The sequence below is a fragment of the Pseudorca crassidens genome, chromosome 1 (assembly GCF_039906515.1).
Source record: "Pseudorca crassidens isolate mPseCra1 chromosome 1, mPseCra1.hap1, whole genome shotgun sequence".
Classification (NCBI taxonomy): Eukaryota; Metazoa; Chordata; class Mammalia; order Artiodactyla; family Delphinidae; genus Pseudorca; species Pseudorca crassidens.
The window spans coordinates 107353885-107372550 of NC_090296.1; the positions used below are offsets into that span (position 1 = coordinate 107353885).

The 18666-nt window shown below is 39.8% G+C and overlaps 1 protein-coding gene across 1 annotated transcript in view; it reads right to left on the bottom strand.

Moving 5' to 3' along the window:
- The window catches only part of ADAM10 (ADAM metallopeptidase domain 10), a 111020-nt gene extending 92668 nt beyond the window's left edge, over positions 1 to 18352 (bottom strand). The window contains exon 1 of the mRNA XM_067748353.1: positions 18022 to 18352. Within this exon, the coding sequence (XP_067604454.1) occupies positions 18022 to 18076 (55 nt within the window). The 5' untranslated portion in view covers positions 18077 to 18352. The remainder of the gene's footprint in view (positions 1 to 18021) is intronic.
- Positions 18353 to 18666: the final 314 nt, after the last annotated feature.

An 18666-nucleotide genomic window follows, 5' to 3' on the forward strand; every position in this document is an offset into this window, starting at 1 on the left:
ACACAAAAAAGTAAAAATCAAGAATGATCTGCATCCAATCAAAAATTACCATGCATGTAAAGAATCAGGAAAATGTCTTTTTCTCATATTACTGGAGAAAAAAATCAGATATTAGAAACAGAGACTATAGAGATGATGGAATTAACATACAAAGAAATTAAAAGTTATCATGGGCTAACAGCTGAAAACTAGGGACAAAAAAACCCTTAAAATCAGCTGGTGGGTTAGACCCAAAGGAGCTACAGAAAAAGACACATTACATACAGAGGAACAAAGGTATAAATGACAGCATAACTACATAAGACAGAAGATAATTCAGCAACATGTTTAAAGTACTACAAAAAAAAAACTGTCAACCTAAGATTCCATACCCAATAAAAATATCTTTCATAAATGAAGATGAACCAAAAAAAAAGGTAAAATGAACCCTTTTTCAGACATCAAAGCTGACAATTATCACCAGTAGACCTGCATTACAAGAAATGTTAAAGGAAGTTTTTCAGGCAGAAGGAATATACCAGCTGGAAACCTGTGCTGACACAAACCTGTGTTGACACAGGAACAATGACTATAATGAGAAAATAAAAATGATTTCTTCTCTCGTTCTTTAATCTCTTTCAAAATTAAGTGATTGTGTTCAAGAAACACAATGTACTATGGCATTTATGACACACATAGAATTAAAATGTATGATAATACAGCACAATGGAGGAGAGGAGAAATGAAAGTACACTATAAATGAAGTGGTATTTTATTTAAAGGTATACATTTTTAAGTTACAGGTGTATGCTGTACACCCTAGGAACAACCTCTAAAAATATATACTAAACAGGTATATCACATAAGCCAATATCAGAGATAAAATGAAATCATTTTTTAAAGCAAATTAATCCCAAAGAATATAGAAAAAGAGGAGTAAAAAGGACTATGAACAGATAGAACTAACAGAAAACAAACAGTAAGATGGTAGTTTTAAACTCAATCTTATCAATAATTACATTAAAAGTTAATGATTTAAACATAATTAAATGGAAGTCATTTTATTATTTTTCAAGAAAGAAAATGTTAATACATGCTGTCTAAAAGATACTTCAACAAAAATAAAGATGAGTTAAAGTAAAAAGAATAGGGGGCTTCCCTGGTGGCGCAGTGGTTGAGAGTCTGCCTCCCGATGCAGGGGACACGGGTTCGTGCCCCGGTCCGGGAAGATCCCACATGCCGTGGAGCGGCTGGGCCTGTGAGCCATGGCCGCTGAGCCTGTGCGTCTGGAGCCTGTGCTCCGCAACGGGCGAGCCACAACAGTGAGAGGCCCGCATACCGCAAAAAAAAAAAAAAAAAAAAAGGGAAAAGTTATACCATCCAAACCCTAATCCAAGAAAGCTGGAGTGCCTACAGTATTATCAAAGTAAACTTTAAAACAAACAAACCAAAGGAAAAAAAAAAAAAGAGGGATTAAAAAAAGACACTTCAGGGGCTTCCCTGGTGGCGCAGTGGTTAAGAATCCGCCTGCCGGTGCAGGGCACATGGGTACGAGCCCCGGTCCAGGAAGATCCCACATGCCGTGGAGCAACTAAGTCCATGTGCCACAACTACTGAGCCTGCACTCTAGAGCCTGTGAGCCACAACTACTGAGCCTGCGTGCCACAACTACTGAGCCCGTGCACCTAAAGCCCATGCTCCGCAACGAGAAGCCACCGCAGTGAGAAGCCCACGCACCACAACAAAGAGTAGTCCCCACTCTCCACAACTAGAGAAAGCCCGCGTGCAGCAACGAAGACCCAATTTAACCAAAAATAAATAAAATAAATACATTTTAAAAAAAAGTACATTTCATAACCCATCGAAAGAACGTAACAATCCTAAATGTGCATCACATAACAGAGCTTAAAGTATGTGAAGAAACAGCTGACGGGGGACTTCCCCGGTGGTCCAGTGGGTAGGACTCCCCTCTCCCAGTGCAGGGAGCCCAGGTTCAATCCCTGGTTGGGGAACTAGATCCCGCATGCATGCCGCAACCAAGAAAAAAAAAGAAAAAAAAAATCCCGCATGCCGCGGCTGGAGATCCCACATGCCTCAACGAAGATCCCGCGGGCCACAACTAAGACCTGGCACATTCTAAATAAATATTTTTTTAAAAAAAAGAACGAGGAATACAATTTTTGAAAAATTAAAAATGCTGACAGAGCTGAAAGTAGACAAATCTGTAAATTATAGTTGGAAATCATGAACACTCCTCACTGAACAAGTAGACAAAAAATAAGGACTGAACACTATCAAACAACTTGACCTCATTAACGTTTACAAAATAGTCCACCCAACAATAGAGTATATATTCTTTTCACAGGCACATGGAGTATTCACCAAGATAGACCTTAATTCTAAGCCATAAAGCATGTTTCCACAAATTTTAAAAGACTGAAATCAGAGAGTATGTTTTCTGACTACAGTGCAATTAAATCAGTAGGAGATACTTGGAAAAATTCCCAAATATTGAGAACTTAACACACTTCTAAATAGCCCTTGGGTCAAAGAAGAAATCAAAAGGGAAATCAGAAGGATTCTGAATTGACTGCAAAGAGCACAAGGGAACTTTACTGGTTAGTGTAAATGTTCCATATTATTATTATTATTATGGTGGTGGTGGTTAAAAAACTATATACCTTTCTCAAAATTAACTGTTGAATTTTATTGTATGGAAATTATACCTCAATAAAGCTAATTAAAATTTTTTTAAAGAAAAATGGTGAGTCAAAGTGGTAACCATATGGGTATTTGGCCTTTCTTTTACTCTTCCCTAAGTTATACACTTTTTCAAAAAAAAAAAAAAATCCAGAATCTAAAACAAAGACAATTCAAAATAGTCCAGCTTGTCCTCCCTTCAGGAAAATAAATAAAATTAACATTCTACTCACCTCCAAGAAACTATTAAGCATCCTATAATGACTCATTATTCAGCAGTATATTTTTGTTAATAGGATAGACATAAGTAGTAAAAGTTGGGGGGATATAAAAGAGTAAATGACAACCAGTGATCCCAACATGCAAATCCTACACAGGAAACCTGATCCAGACCTTACAGATTTTTCCATAAACACTAAAGTATTCTCCATTATGATCTTAATCAATTCCCATACTTCTGATACAATAGTCTATTACTTGAAGTAATATTCTACTACTTGACAATATACTGGAACCCTCCCCATTTTATCTTCCTTAAGATTATCCAGGTATCCCAAGCAGCAGCAGTACACATCATAATTACCCCAAAAATACCTTGTGAAAAACACCAACACTGTCCTGCCTCTCCAATCCCACTTTTGTACCAGAAACACAACCTTAAAACAACTAGGGAAAAATCTGTCATAACAGTCTGAAAGATGCACACTATTGGCAAAACTTCAGCAAGCATACATGTCTGCTCAGTTCAGAATCCAGGTCTCCAGTGATGCTTCTGATTAGAGGAGCCTAGTTCAAAGACTAGTTTACATGCCTGTGTCCTAGTTGCAACTGAAAGGCTGGGGAATCTAAATTAAGGAGATGGAATTCATAAGGCTGAAAATGTGTCAAACAAAGCAAGGTTCAAAAGGTTCTAGACAATCAAAAACCATTGCAAATAACTGGCCTCTTAGCTTCCACTCTTGCCCCAGACCCCCGACAGTCTATTTTTCACACAGCAGTCAGAGTTATAATGTTCAAATAAAGTTACATTGTGTCACTCTTCTGCTCAAAATGTTCCACCCCTCACCCACCCCCCTCACTAGCTGTTCCCCCTCCACAGCCTTCATCATGATTTATAATCTCAAAAAAAAAAGTCATAACCGTGGCTTATAACGCTGAAGATGATCCTCATAAGGGGCTGCATTCCCCCACTCCACTTCCATACGGGTCTCACCTTATCTTCTACCACTCTCCCTTTACTCTGTGTATTACAGCCACATTAGTCTCTTTATCGTCCCTCTGCCTGGAACATCTTCCCCCAAAGCAGGGTTGGCACACTTCATTCAGATATCTACAAAATTTCTTCAGAAGCTTTCTCTGATCACCCTATCTAAAAGCTTATGTCCCAATCATACTCATTCTAATATCCTCCTCTTTCTTCATATTATTTTTTATTGACATATCCCTCTACCACCAGAAGTTCCACGAGAACAAGGACTTTGATTTGTTCAATGATGTACCCTCATTACCTAAACAGAGTAAGAAAACAGGTGCTCAGTAAATGTTTGCTGTAAGAATTAATGAATCCACTCAACATTTCACGGAAATTTCCTTTTTCATATGAATTTATAAAGAAAGCAGCCTATACCTTGCTGATAAGAAAGCCATAAATCAATCATCAGAAAATGTGATCTATGATACTCATCCAAGAAGCATCAGAATTTCTAACAGGTCTAGTATTTGCAAAGTGCTACTTGTTAAAATTAAAATTATTATAGATCTATTCGCTAGGTAAGGTTTTTTTTAATCTTCTATTGATGCTAATGACTGCATTTCAGGTATTTGTCTCTGCAATTACCTATGCAGCTTTCATCACCATTTTGCATGACTTTCTGAACAGTTAAAAATGTTATATTCCTTTTCGTAATGAAGTTTTTCAATAACCGTGGAAGTATATGGTCAACATATCTTACTTTATGTTTCAACAGTTTAGCAAGCATTATCTTTGTTTATAAGTCACGTGTTAGAATCCCAACTGTGCCACTTACTAGTTGAGTGATCTTGGACAAGTTACCTACCTCTCTGTGCCTCATTTTCCCTGTCTGTAAAATAAGTGAAATAGCAATACCTATACCTAACAGTGTTGTTATATGGATTAAATTACTTAATATATATAAGGGGCTTAGAATAGTGTACAGTACATAACAGGTAAGAATTCAGTAAATTATGGTTAAATTAATTAATGAATGTATTCTCTCATTTCACCCTCATAACAACATTGCAGGGCAAGTACAATTAATCTTAGGATAAGGCACAGAGAGGTTAAGCGACCCACCCAAAACTACAAAAGTTCCTTTTATTTTTTATAAATTTATTTATTTATTTATTTATTTATGGCTGCATTGGGTCTTCGTTGCTGTGCACCGTCTTCCTCTAGTTGTGGCAAGCAGGGGTTATTCCGCATTGTGGTGCACGGGCTTCTCATTGCGGTAGCTTCTCTTGTTGCAGAGCATGGGCTCTAGGAGCGTGGGCTTCACCAGTTGTGGCATGAAGGCTCGGTAGTTGTGGCTCACAGGCTCTAGAGCGCAGGCTCAGTAGTTGTGGCACACGGGCTTAGTTGCTCCACAGCATGTGGAATCTTCCCAGACCAGGGCTCGGACCCGTGTCCCCTGCATTGGCAGGCGGATTCTTAACTACTGCCCCACCAGGGAAGTTCCCAAAACTTCCTTCTAGCTCAAACATTCTGTGATTCTAAATTTACCCTAAAATGAAAATGGGTTTTTTAAAGTTTCATCTTAGGAATATAGCAAAGTTTACAAGTTTTATTGAGTAAAATCAGATAACCATGAAGACGTTCTACATTTCACCTTTTAGTCTAATTTTTGCAGTGAATGACAAGTGCTAAGTGCTTTAATAATATTTTTTAACAGGAACACATAGTAGTTGAGAAAAAGCAATTTGGTTTCTATAAAGAATATTTTAACCCATTCAACCTACCTAATACTTTTAATTAACTGGGCATATAAAACTAATGAGCAAAACCAATACACTAACAAAAATGGTATTTTCATTCCATTTTAAAGTCAATTAAAGTAAAAAAGATTAATTATAAGCTTTGAAGGCTTTTTTTCCAGACATACTCTTAGAAAATTGGAATTCTTATGTAATTCATAAAAAGTGAAATTATCTAGTTCAGTAATCATTCATCTATTCACTCAGCACATATAATGGGCACTTACTATATGCACTATATACTATATGGGCATTGTTTTAGATGCTGGGAATATAGCAGCTAACAAAACAAAATTACTGACCTTAGAAAACTTTATTCTAGAGAAGGAAGGCAGACAGTAAGACAAACAAGTAAATAACTTCATTTTTTTCGGCGCATAATCAATTTATTTTATTTTATTGAAGGATATTTGATTTACAATGGTGTGTTAATTTCTCCGTACAGCAAAGTGACTCAGTTATACGTATATATTTTTTCATATTCTTTTCCATTATGGGTTATCACAGGATATTGAATAGAGTTCCCTGTGAACAAGTAAACAACTTGGGATGGCTATAAGAGTGTTATCACGGGGTGACTGGATAGAGAATGCCAAGGAAGGGGTTTGTATTATATGTATGTATATATATGAGGTAATCAGAAGACTTCATAATATTTCAGTAAAGACTCAGAAAGAGAGCAAAGTACAACAATGTGAGTGTACTTAAATACTACTGAACCACACAGCTAAAAATGGTTAAGCTGGTAAATTTTACGTGTATTTCACCACCATGTAATTTTTTTTTAACTTAAAAAAGAAAGAGGGTAGATAATACAGCAATCTAAGGGGGAAACTGTTCCATGTAAAAGGATCAGCAAGTGCAAAATCCCTGAGACAGGAGCAAGCCTGGCAATTTTTAAAGAGCTCTGTGTGGCTGGAGCAGAAATGAACAGTGGGGAAGGACTGGGGGCAGGAGGTAGGGAGAACAAGCATACATGTACCTCAGGTAGGGCCTTAGAAGCCACTATAAGGACATTGGATTTTACTTAAAATATTAAGCCACTGAATGGGTTTTTTAATTTATTTTGCTATTACTTTTTTGTTGAGGTACAATTCACAGAACATAAACCTCACCATTTCAACCATTTTGAAGTATACAATGTACCAGTAGACGGTTTTGACCAAAGCAGCTTTTGAACACAATCACATTGACTGCTATGTTGAGAAGAGACTGGGAGAACAAGAGAACAGGAAGAAGAGTTAGCAGGTTTTACGGTAATTAAAGTGAGATGGATGCTGTAGCAGTGGAGCTAATGAGAAGTTGTCAAAATTTGCATATACTCTAAAGGAGAAGCTGACAGGATTTGCATGCAGGGTGTAAGTGAAAAGAGGAATCAAGGATAACTCAAAAGTATTTTTGCCTAAGCAACTTAAGAATGGAGATCCCATTTACTGAGATGGGAAAGACTACAGGAAAAAAGACTGGGGTAAGAGGAATCAGAGGTTTGGTTTTGGACATGTTAAGTTTCAGATGCCCACCAGACATCTAGCTGGAGATGTAGCTGGGAAACAGGAGTCTAGAATTCAAGAGAGTCCTAGGCTGGAGATACAAATATAGGGGTCATCATCATATTAGGGGTTATTTAACACACCTAATAAGTAAGTACCAGCACAGAAACGTCTTCTTCCAAAGGTCTGTTGCCATTTAAATTAACATGTGATTTGTGGCCCATAACAGACTACTATTTTCATCCTCTAATTTAAATCCTTTATTTAGATGAAATAGATCTGTACAAAAGGAATCATAGCCTACAAGTCTAGGAGTAAAAAACAAAACAACAACAAACAATGCAAAAAAACTAATGTTCTGCTGCTGCCCCTGAATACAGAACTGGAGCTTCTTTTATCACTGATATATTACCCAAGCAGGGCAACATGAATGACAGGGAAGGTAACAGGAAGGACTCAATGCACGGCAATCTTTAACTCCTTTTCTCCCTTCTGATAAAGAATAGAATACTCACTGAAGACGTTCTCATCATGTAAAGTCCTTAACAATGGAGAAACAGATCTGTTACTAGACAATGATGAAAATAAAGTACATTTAACCTAGAGTACAGTAAGATGTTAGTAATCTGACATCAAAGGAAAATGACAGGTTCCACTGAGCAAAATTTCTAGATAATTGGGGTTTATCTATGTGCCTAATATCTTTCCTTTTGAACCATTACTGATTTTTTTCCCCTCTACTTTAACATCTTCTTGAGCCAGGCTCACCCTTATTAACATCTTCAACCTAAGAGGTCATAATGATATGATAAGCTCTAAGCTATTATGTTATTGTGCCATTGTTCCTACATAAAATAGCTCCATCCTGCTGTGTAGTTATTCTGTCAATGTCTCCTTTCTCTACTATTACTCTTTTTTACCTATACATAAAAGCATACCAACAGTGTTTTACTTTCTAGTCCTTAGTTGTAGTTGCCAGAAATCTGGCCTTCACAAAACATATAATAAACTCATATGGTACTTAGTACCTACAAGCTCCGTGGGAAATTTGAACAATTAAAAAATAAAAAAGAATCTTCTTGGTCATGTAAGGACAATGTCCTTAACCTTACGAGATGCATACTTAAGATTTTAAGGGTATCAACTTACTTTAGGGGGTTCAGAACAAAAAAAAAGAATACATATTAAGAGCGATAAAGCAAACGTGGTGAAAGATAATCACTAATAAACTTAGATTAAAGGTATATAAATGTTAACTGGACTATATATACTTCCAACTTTTCAGAAAATACATACATTTTTAAGATAAAAAGTTAGGAAAAATTAAACAGTATATCAAGCAAATGCCTATGTGTGAAATTGGTAGAAGAATAATTGGACTGGACCTATAAGATGGAGAAAACATATAATTAATTTTCAAAAAAAAAAAAACTAAAAAAGTAAAGCAACACACACACACAAAAAATCACCTACAATACAAGAATGGCAGAAAAATGGCCAGCAGGTTCTAAGTAGAAAAAACAACTCGGTCTCCTTGCCACTGGAGATCTTAAGGCGCTCTCTCCCTTTCCACAATTTGAGAACAGTATTTTATTTCCTATGACTGTTTTCAAAGTCACCAGGATAATGGTATTTACTAAAGGTAATCCAACTTTAAAAAATGTTTTTTTCTTTTTCCGTATCACAAAAGCTTTGTAATAGATACTTTTGTAAAAGATATAACCTATATCTCACCATCAAGAGATTTAGTATCTGTCCTCAAGCTTTTAAAAAATGAATACATGTACAGGGGGTTTCCCTGGTGGCGCAGTGGTTGAGAGTCCGCCTGCCGATGCCGGGGACTCGGGTTCGTGCCCCAGTCCGGGAAGATCCCACATGCCGCGGAGAGGCTAGGCCCGTGAGCCATGGCCGCTGAGCCTGCGCGTCCGGAGCCTGTGCTCCGCAACGGGAGAGGCCACAACAGTGAGAGGCCCGCATACCGCAAAAAAAAAAAAAAAAAAAAAAAAAAGAATACATGTATAAATTTATCTGTGACAAAACTGAAATGGTATTATGCATAAAATGTTCTCTAAGGTGCTTCTCCCGTCTTAACTGTAAACATTTTCTAATGTCAAAAAAAAAAAACGAAGAAAAACGAAAAACCTTTCAAAGAACCTGACTGACCAAAAGTCAAATGGCTCAAATACTATAAGTACAAAGAGCCTAAATTATGCTCTGATGGCAAAATGACCCAATCTTCGTACAAAGGCAGAATCTAACAACCTCATTATACTTTAAGAATCATACCTGGAATATAGTAAGTATACCATAAATGCTAACCATTATGATTATTTCCCATATTCCATGGGTAGGCAGCATCTTACTTCTCAGGAATGCTTGCAAACAAAAGCTTCCTTCCTCGGGCTTCCCTGGTGGCACAGTGGTTGTGAGTCCGCCTGCCGATGCAGGGGATACGGGTTTGTGCCCTGGTCCGGGAAGATTCCACATGCCGCAGAGCGGCTGGGCCCGTGAGCCATGGCCGCTGAGCCTGCGCGTCAGGAGCCTGTGCTCCGCAACAGGAGAGGCCACAGCAGTGAGAGGCTCGCGTACCACAAAAAAAAAAAAAAAAAGAAAGAAAAAAAGAATAGGGCAAAAAAACGCAGAATGAAAATTTCATTAACATCGGGGGAAAAAACAGTATATCTTACTGATGGTGGATAACACCTTTTTGTGGGAGAGCAATATTATGTAAGAAATAAACTTGTTTTCCTATTAATATCAAAGAAAGTTGACAGTGCAGTCTTAAGGATGGGGGAAAGAAATCTGCAAAAATCTTTTGACATTACATATCTCCCTATTTACAGAAAAACTCAATTACAATAAATGAGAGGATGTGTAAGAATAAGCTAAGGCTGGCACACTTCCATTCGTCAGAAAAATTACTTGTAATCAAGTTGTTTTCTACAGACTTTTCACTTGTGTAATTTTAAAATTAGGAACCAAGAGCATTTTTCCACAACTTTAAAGTGTATTTCCTTCCTAAGGAACTTGAGTCATCAACTGTGTCTGAGGCATCACACTGGGTTGACCAATGCTTCTTATATTTGATATGTATTCACTCTGATCTTGAAGCACTAAATACCATTAACAAAGCTGTTCTCTTGTATGACAAAGGTAGACTTCCAGGAACTATAATGTCCTATATTTCAGCAATATACTTAAGTGCCTTTACTGCAGTCTTGGAAAAGTTACTTCTAAATTGTGACTACAAACTTAAGCCACAGTATCTATTTCTTCACTAGAAACCAGTCAAATCATTTTCTACAAATATCTACACCTAACAGTTACAAGTGAAAGCTCAAAATAGGAGAGTATGTCTACAATTATAAGCATATTCCAACATACCCACTTTTTCAGATATGCTCGTCTCTAAGAATTAAAAATAGTAAAGTTAGCTGGCTCAAAGTGAAATTATAAACTATAAATTTTAAACTAAATCTATCACAAAGGACATAAAACATCGATAGTGAAAACCTACCAATTGTATTAAACTTCAACTACTTACGAAATACAACTTAAAAATCCAAAAGTGGAATACGTACATAATTTAGATTTCTATGCTGATTTGAAATGCCTTTACACCATTTCAAGTAAATGCAAACATAAGTACAGAGAAGGGACTTTGACTTTCAGCCCACCACACATACACACACACACACACACACACACACACACACACACAAAATGGCTCCAGCCACCACTGCAATGTTGATATATATTTACCCCACACTTTGCATTTTATACTAAACCTACTCTCAGCACCCCACCCTTCTCCCATATTGTACCCCAAACCATCTGCCTCCACCTCCTTCCAGGAAATCTGATGTGTAAATAAAACAATTCTGCCAAAGGTGCTACCAATGACAATAAGGGGAGGGAGAGATGGAGTTATGAAAAAGACATGAAAGTTTTTGAGTACTTATGAGTTAAAATTTTGAAGAAAATAAATTGTGAAAAGTTGAAGTTGAATAGAACTAATTCTGAAGAGAGATTTGCAGAGTAAGCTACTGGTTAAGTGCCTCAAAGTATCTTTCCACAGAAACTAAAATCCTGCTAATCCATGGCTCTTCTGGGTTAACAAGAAACTGGTTTGCTTTGGTTTTCAGATAATCCTCATGGGCTATCAGTCATTCAATCACTACTATAAATTAAGAGAATCAGATTTTCTTCCCAAATGCAAACTCAAAGATGAAGAATGGGCAATGCTGGAAAAAAATTTTTTTCCTAACTGTAGTGCACAGAACACTGGAGGAGGAAGGCTTCAACAGGGTAAGAATATGGGGAGTTTATGTGACTTGAGTAATCAAGACAGTAAGCTATCAGAAATAACAAAAACAATAAAAAAGATGAAGAGGACAAAGACAGCAAATTCCTTGCTAGAGCAGAGTTTCTCAGCCTCAGTTTTGGCCCGATAATTCTTTGCTGTGTGGGGGCTGCCCTATGCATTGTAAAAGATGTTTCACAGCGTCTCTGGCTTCTACCCACTAGATGCTAGTAAGCATTCCTCAAGTTGTGACAACCAAAACTATCTCCAGACTACTTATAAATATTTCAGTGTCTGCTTGTGTATACATTTTAACTACACATTAATTTTTTAAAAGCTACAAAACCACATAAATACTATGATGTAAATTCATAATAACAGGCATTTTAAAAGACTGAATGATTAATATTAAAAAGTGATAGAACTGTGTTCGAGAAGGAATTATGGATTTCTCAAATTCTAGTTGCTAATGTTTGATAATGATGTTCTAGTATTTCAACTTTTAAAAATACATTTATTTATCTATATTTTGTAACTAATAGATTCCAAATGAAATTAGGCCTGGAAACAACATATTTTTAACAATATTTGCACATCACTTTACAATCTCTTCAGCATTTTACAAACTTCTCCCACTTAATTCTTAGGAAAAAAGAAGCAAATTAATATTCTACCCAATTCATAAGTATAGGATTCTATCCATATTCTTTTGAAAATTAAATCCAAAGTTCAAAGTTTTTCAAAAAATATGTGTACATATATATCCCTTGCAATCATTAATGCAAGCAAAAATAAACGAAAGAAAATTCTGCTCCACAAATCATATATGTACATTTGCCTCAAACGCAGAAGTCACATTCTTTTCCCCAATTTGTGTCTGAAATAGGAATTTCACAATTCACATATAATCAACAGTATCAAGCATAGTCTTTTCTCACTGTTGTGGCCTCTCCCGTTGCGGAGCACAGGCTCCGGACGCGCAGGCTCAGCGGCCATGGCTCACAGGCCCAGCCGCTCCATGGCATGTGGGATCTTCCCGGACCGGGGCACGAACCCGCGTCCCCTGCCTCGGCAGGCGGACTCTCAACCATTGCGCCACCAGGGAAGCCCTCAAGCATATTCTTGAACTGAAGAGCCTAATTCCAACTGAAGGACAGTAAATATATACTTGTAAGGTAAAAATATACTCGTTAATGTACCTTTAACTTCTCCTCTCCACCTCAAATTCACCAAACTTCTATCTCCCAACTGTCAGGAACAGTGCTTCCCAAGTGACTAACCACAGATTATTGAAGGACTGTGCAAAGTTTTAACCAATGCCCAACAAAAGTATTAGTTTGCAAGTAGGATAAAATTCAACTCTGACACACATCCCAACCTATAACCTTCAATCTAGATTCAAGATCTTAGACACTTTCAACTTCAAAGGCTGAGGTCCTCAAAGCTTTATAAAACTACACTCTCTCCAATGCAACAGCCTCTAAGATCCAAACTCAACACAGAGTAAGCCCTCAATAAATTGTGATACCTTCACATTAAACATTTGCCAAGTTTTACTAGTTTTTCTTCCATATGATTTCTTGTTGTACCCGTATTTGTTTCTACAATCACTACCCTAACCCAGGACTCAATCACCCAGTTCATCAAGCAGCTAATTTATTCCTTATTGTATCATATCCCAACTGCTCAGCCAACCAAAATTCCACAATACTCTTCTTCATAGTTATCATGGCCTATTATATGAATAATGAGAGTCCCAGTCATTATGGCCCAGTTAGCATTTCTCCTTATTTCCTGCCATGGACTCTCCATTCCAGGCAAGTAAGCCTACATGCATCTTACTACACTATAAGCCATTCTCTTCTATCTCAAAAAGCTCTCCCAAACTGGCTGATGTCCCTCCAGCTTAATAAATCCTCATTTCAACTGCAGCTACAATACATAATTGGAACTCTATTTTTATATCTTGGCATTTCTGTCTACTCTGACAAACTCAATGTTTTTTCTTCTCTTCTCACTCAAGACTGTGCCGTCATGACTCCTACGAGCCATAGACATACAATAAACACTGGTGACTAAACAGCAATGTTCTAACTGTACATGTTCTCACATTGTTTAATTGGAATTGTAGTAGCTTCAGAATGAATTCACCCAACATCAAAGAGAGTCTACACCCCCTGAGAACTATTCTCAGTACTGCTATTTCCTGCAACCTAGCTAGGACAGGACTGTCCCCACCCCAGTAGTCCTAAGGCAAAGCTTTCATACTGCTAGACAGCAGTGTTACTGCCCTCATAGGAATCTAACTGGCAGGATTATTCCAGTTTTTCCATTTATCCTTAGTATTGCTCCTTTTTCCAAGTACAAAAATTGACAGCTAAAGCAAGTTTAGCCCCAAACTGTAAGCTGTTCTTATACTAAACCTCCATCATTTAAGATTAAATTCAGCCCATTTAAAAGGGACACAGGGGTTTCCCTGGTGGCACAGTGGTTAAGAATTCGCCTGCCAATACAGGGGACACGGGTTTGAGCCCTGGTCCGGGAAGAACCCACATGCTACGGAGCAACTAAGCCCGTGCACCACAACTACTGAGCCTGTGTGCCACAACTACTGAGCCTGTGTGCCACAACTACTGAGCCTGTGTGCCACAACTACTGAAGCCAGCGCACCTAGAGCCCATGCTCCCCAACAAGAGAAGTCATCTCAATGAGAAGTCTGCACACCACAACGAAGAATAGCCCCCGCTGTCTGCAACTAGAGAAAGCCCGTGTGCAGCAACAAAGACCCAACGCAGGCAATAATTAATTAATTATTTTTAAAAAGGTATGGGGGGCAATGGGTAAAATGCCTAGGCTTTGAGGTCAAACTGGCTTGGGTTTGAATATCTAATTCACCACTTAGCAGGTGGATGATGCCAGAAAAATTATTTCTTCGAGCCTGTTTCTTCAAATGTAAAATATCACCACTCCCTCATACATGTTGAAAAGCGAAACTTCTAACACAATATCAGATACACAGCAGACATCACAGAAATGTCCCTTTACTCTCCCTGCTCCATCCTACAAGTTCGTAAGATAATTTTTAAAATATTAGATAATAAACACCCTTGAAGATCTTAAACAAGTTATAAAAGGGAGATCAGAAAAGACAGAGGTGCTTGCCATGCCCAGTTCTCTCAAACCCTGCTACTCAGAGAGGTCCTGTACACACACAGAAAAGATACTGCTAATGTAGGGGATGGCTTGAAATGGGCCTTCTCAAGATGATACAGCTAACTGGATTATCAATCTCAGGTTGAAAAGATGAAGAGTCAGAGCTCCTTAAAGACAAAAGACACGACTTCCCTGGTGGCGCAGTGGTTAAGAATCCGCCTGCCAATGTAGAGGACATGGGTTCGAGCCCTATTCCAGGAAGATCCCACATGCTGTGGAGCAACTAAGCCCGTGTACCACAAATACTGAGCCTGCGCTCTAGAGCCCACTAGCCACAACTACTGAGCCCACGTGCTGCAACTACTGAAGCCCGTGCGCCTAGAGCCTGTGCTCAGCAACAAGAGAAGCCACCGCAATGAGAAGCCTGCGCACCGCAATGAAGAGCAGCCCCCGCTCGCCACAACTAGAGAAAGCCCACACGCAGCAACGAAGACCCAACGCAGCCAAAAATAAATAAAAATAAATAAATTTATTTAAAAAAAGATGAAGACAAGAAGTCTGTCCCCTTTATTAATTTCATCATAGGCCCTTACTTGCTGGTAAAAGTGAAATAGTTTAAGCTTAAACTTTGATACTTTTAATACTTTTGGCCAAACTTCCAGAAAACTTATTTCTTTATAATGCATGCTACAAAGCGAAGCATTTACACCAGATTTTTTAATATAAAAAACATGTCGGAATTCCCTGGAAGTCTAGTGGTTAAGACTCCGCACTCTCACTGCCAAGGGCCCCAGTTGGATCCCTGGTCATCGCGGAACTTAGATCCCCACGAGCCGTGCCTCCATCAAAAAAAAAAAAAAGTGTCATATTCTAAAGTTCATTTAAAGTATGATTTCATTAAACCAAAACATGGGACTGAATTTACTGCTACAGCTAAAATACCTGTGGACCTCTCAAACACACCAATTAATTTTTTTAAAAGAGGAGAAAGAAAAAACATCAACTCACCAACATATTTGTGTTAAAAAAGTATAATTCACACATACATAAAAATTCTTTGGGCTATACTTAATCAGAAGTTCTAATAAATTTATAATGTGGTTGCATAAAATATTTTTATGTATATATTTGAGTCATGTCTAAATAGACATTAAACTCTAGAAAATTTATGGTATCTTCCTACAAATACAGCATAGGCTGGGACATGTGCAAGAAATGGACAACTTTAGGAAAGTTTAGTTTTATGATTCTAAACACATTCTCTTTTCCAGCTTCTCACCAACACACTAAGAGCAAGAAAAAACTAATGCAAAACAGTGACTGACAAATCGGATAGGGGAAAGCAACTAAAAAGGATAATTAAGTACCTAAAAATGATTTATACTTTAAAGTTAAATCCATATTTCCACTACAGCTTCTTCTAATCTACACAAACATATTCAGTCTCTCATAAGAGAATCTGTATGTATTCTATTCTATCATCCTCATAAAAACTTCTTACAAACTTGACCATAAAAGCTCAGATTTGTAATTAAAATATTATATATTACAATTAAATTACAAATATCTCCATACACCCAAAAGCTACAATCTTGATGCTAATTTTAAAATGAAAGATTTCTTAGTGTCTTTTTGAAAAAGTTCTGCTTAAAACAAACATCAAAAAGTAAGTAGCCTTTTAACCAATGTTTAATGCGAAATGGTACTTTATAAATGACTCCAGAGTTCTGAATTTAGAAAATTTTTGTTTAAAAAGGGCCTTAGCCCACAAAGATTATGCTGTCAATTTATACTTTTTCTTCGACCATCAGAATACACCAGTTTCTATTCTTACTGTTTCACTCTTGAAAAGCAAAGGACATTTTATAGACTACTGCTCATCAGGAGTTTAAACTGCCTCACGTGGACGCCTTACTTTTTACTACCTCATAGAAACCGGTGTCTAACAAAAGGTGAAAACAGAAATTTCTTGTAAGCCACATTTAGAACTTAAATACAAATGTAAAAACAAAGGCCCTTATAGAGGGTATCCAGCACAGATATTTCAAACTAAACATCTACTAGAAGCTCCTAATCTGTTTCGCTAGAAAATGAACACTACAAACTACAATAGAAGTCTACCTACAAAGTATCATCCTCAGACGAAGTATAAGACAGGACAAAAATATGCTTGGCTCTGCAGTCAAAGTTACAAAGAAAAGAACGAAAACAATCCACGACATGAAATATTCAGATATTTTCTAAATTATCAAATTTGTCTATACTAATCCAAAGCACTCCGGAAAAACTTCCAATCTAATTCTCTTAAACATATTTTAAGGTCTTTAAGTATACTATGGAGGAAGTCAAAAAGTTAACCTAAAATAAAGCACTTTACACAACAACAAAATGATGCAGTTGGTCCTGGGATACACTGGAAATGAAAATCGTCTTCAAAACTGGAGTAATCAAGAAATTATATGCTTTTAGCACACTTAACGCCAACGTGGGGGGTGGAGGGTTGCCACTGTTTTGACAATCCACTAATTACAGTGTATGTCTACTCCACCTGAGAGTTTAAGAAAACTCTTCAAGTTGGGTCACCGAGGGACCGTCCCTCTAAAAGACGCAATCCAGCCTACAGATCAGTGAACATCCCGAAAACGGCTTATCTTTCTCCCCACCAAAACCTTTCCCCTGGGCAACAAAATGTTTGCACTGAACATAAACACACCCTCCCGCTATCTCTCTCCGAACACCTGGACAGAGGCGGGGCACTCTGGAGAGCTGTAGCCGCCCGGCTCAGACGAGAAGGAGACCACTGTTACCCCTCCATGGGCGGCCCCTCTGCAGAACCGGGTCGGTCTGGATCGCCGCGCCCGGTAAAGAACAATACAATCGCAACTTCCCACGAGCCTGCGCGGCGGTTCTCCGCGACTGAGCGGACTCCGGAATTCGCCACCAGGCAGGAGCTGGGGGCGGAAGGGTGAGGAGGGTGAGCGCGGGACCAGGATGGCAAAGACCGGCGGCCCTGCGGCAGTTGCCCGCCCCGGCGCCCGTCGAGCAGGCTGGAGGGATGGTGCTGCCGGCCTGAGCACCACCGGCTCTCGCCTGGCGACCCGGATCTCGACTTTGCTTCTCAGGCAGGCGACCCCAGACTCCCCTGCTGCTGGGGCGGCAGGGGGCGGGAAAGGCCTCGCCGAAGGCTCGGAGCCTCCTCGGCCCGCCACGGAAGGGAACGCGGTCGGGGTGCGGGGGACAATAGGGAGCGGGGAGCGCTGCGCGCCCGAGTGGCGCCGCCGGCCGGCCGGGCTGACTGACGCGCCAGCCACAAGGAGCGACTGGGCTCCGCTCGGCCCGGCCGCCGCTGCCGCTGCGCGGTCTGCCGTGCTCACCGCGCTCCCGGCGCTCGGGGTCGTGCCTCACCTCCCAGTCCCGCCGCCCAGGAGAGGAGCAGAATTAACACTCTCAGAAACACCATCTTCCGCTGCCGCTGCCACCGCCTCCTCCTCACGGGTTAACAGCAGCACATCGATCCGGAGGGAGAAGCTGAAGAGGCTTGGTCCGGAGCCTCCACGGGGAGCCGGGACCTCCCCCGGCAGGAGAAACGGCGAAGCACCTCCCTCTCGCCCCACTTCAGGGGCCGGCAAAGCTCCCAGCACCTCCAAAACAGGGACCTCCCTCCCCCTCGTTCGTTTCCTTCCTCCCTTCCCCGCTTTCCTTCCCTCGCTCCTTCCCTCTTCTCTACCTCCCTCCCCCCGAGCCCGGTACCTCCGCCTCCTTCCTTGCCACGTGACCGGCGAGCGCCCAACCAGCAGGCGGAGCCGCACCCCTTCCTCCCGCCCCTCCCCCTCCCCCAGGTGCCCCAGGGGCGCGCGCATGCGCGCTGCGGTTGGTTCCCGGGCTCCTCAGCCAGCAGCTGCTTCCTGTCCGCAGGCGGAGAGCGGGGATTGGGCTTGGGAGGCGGGGTTTCCTGGGGTTCCGCCCCCGGACCGGAGCGCAAATCTGCGGACCGCGTAGGGCTGATTCTTAGAGCTGCTGAGAATTGTCTCTTGGGTTAAAATGGGAGAG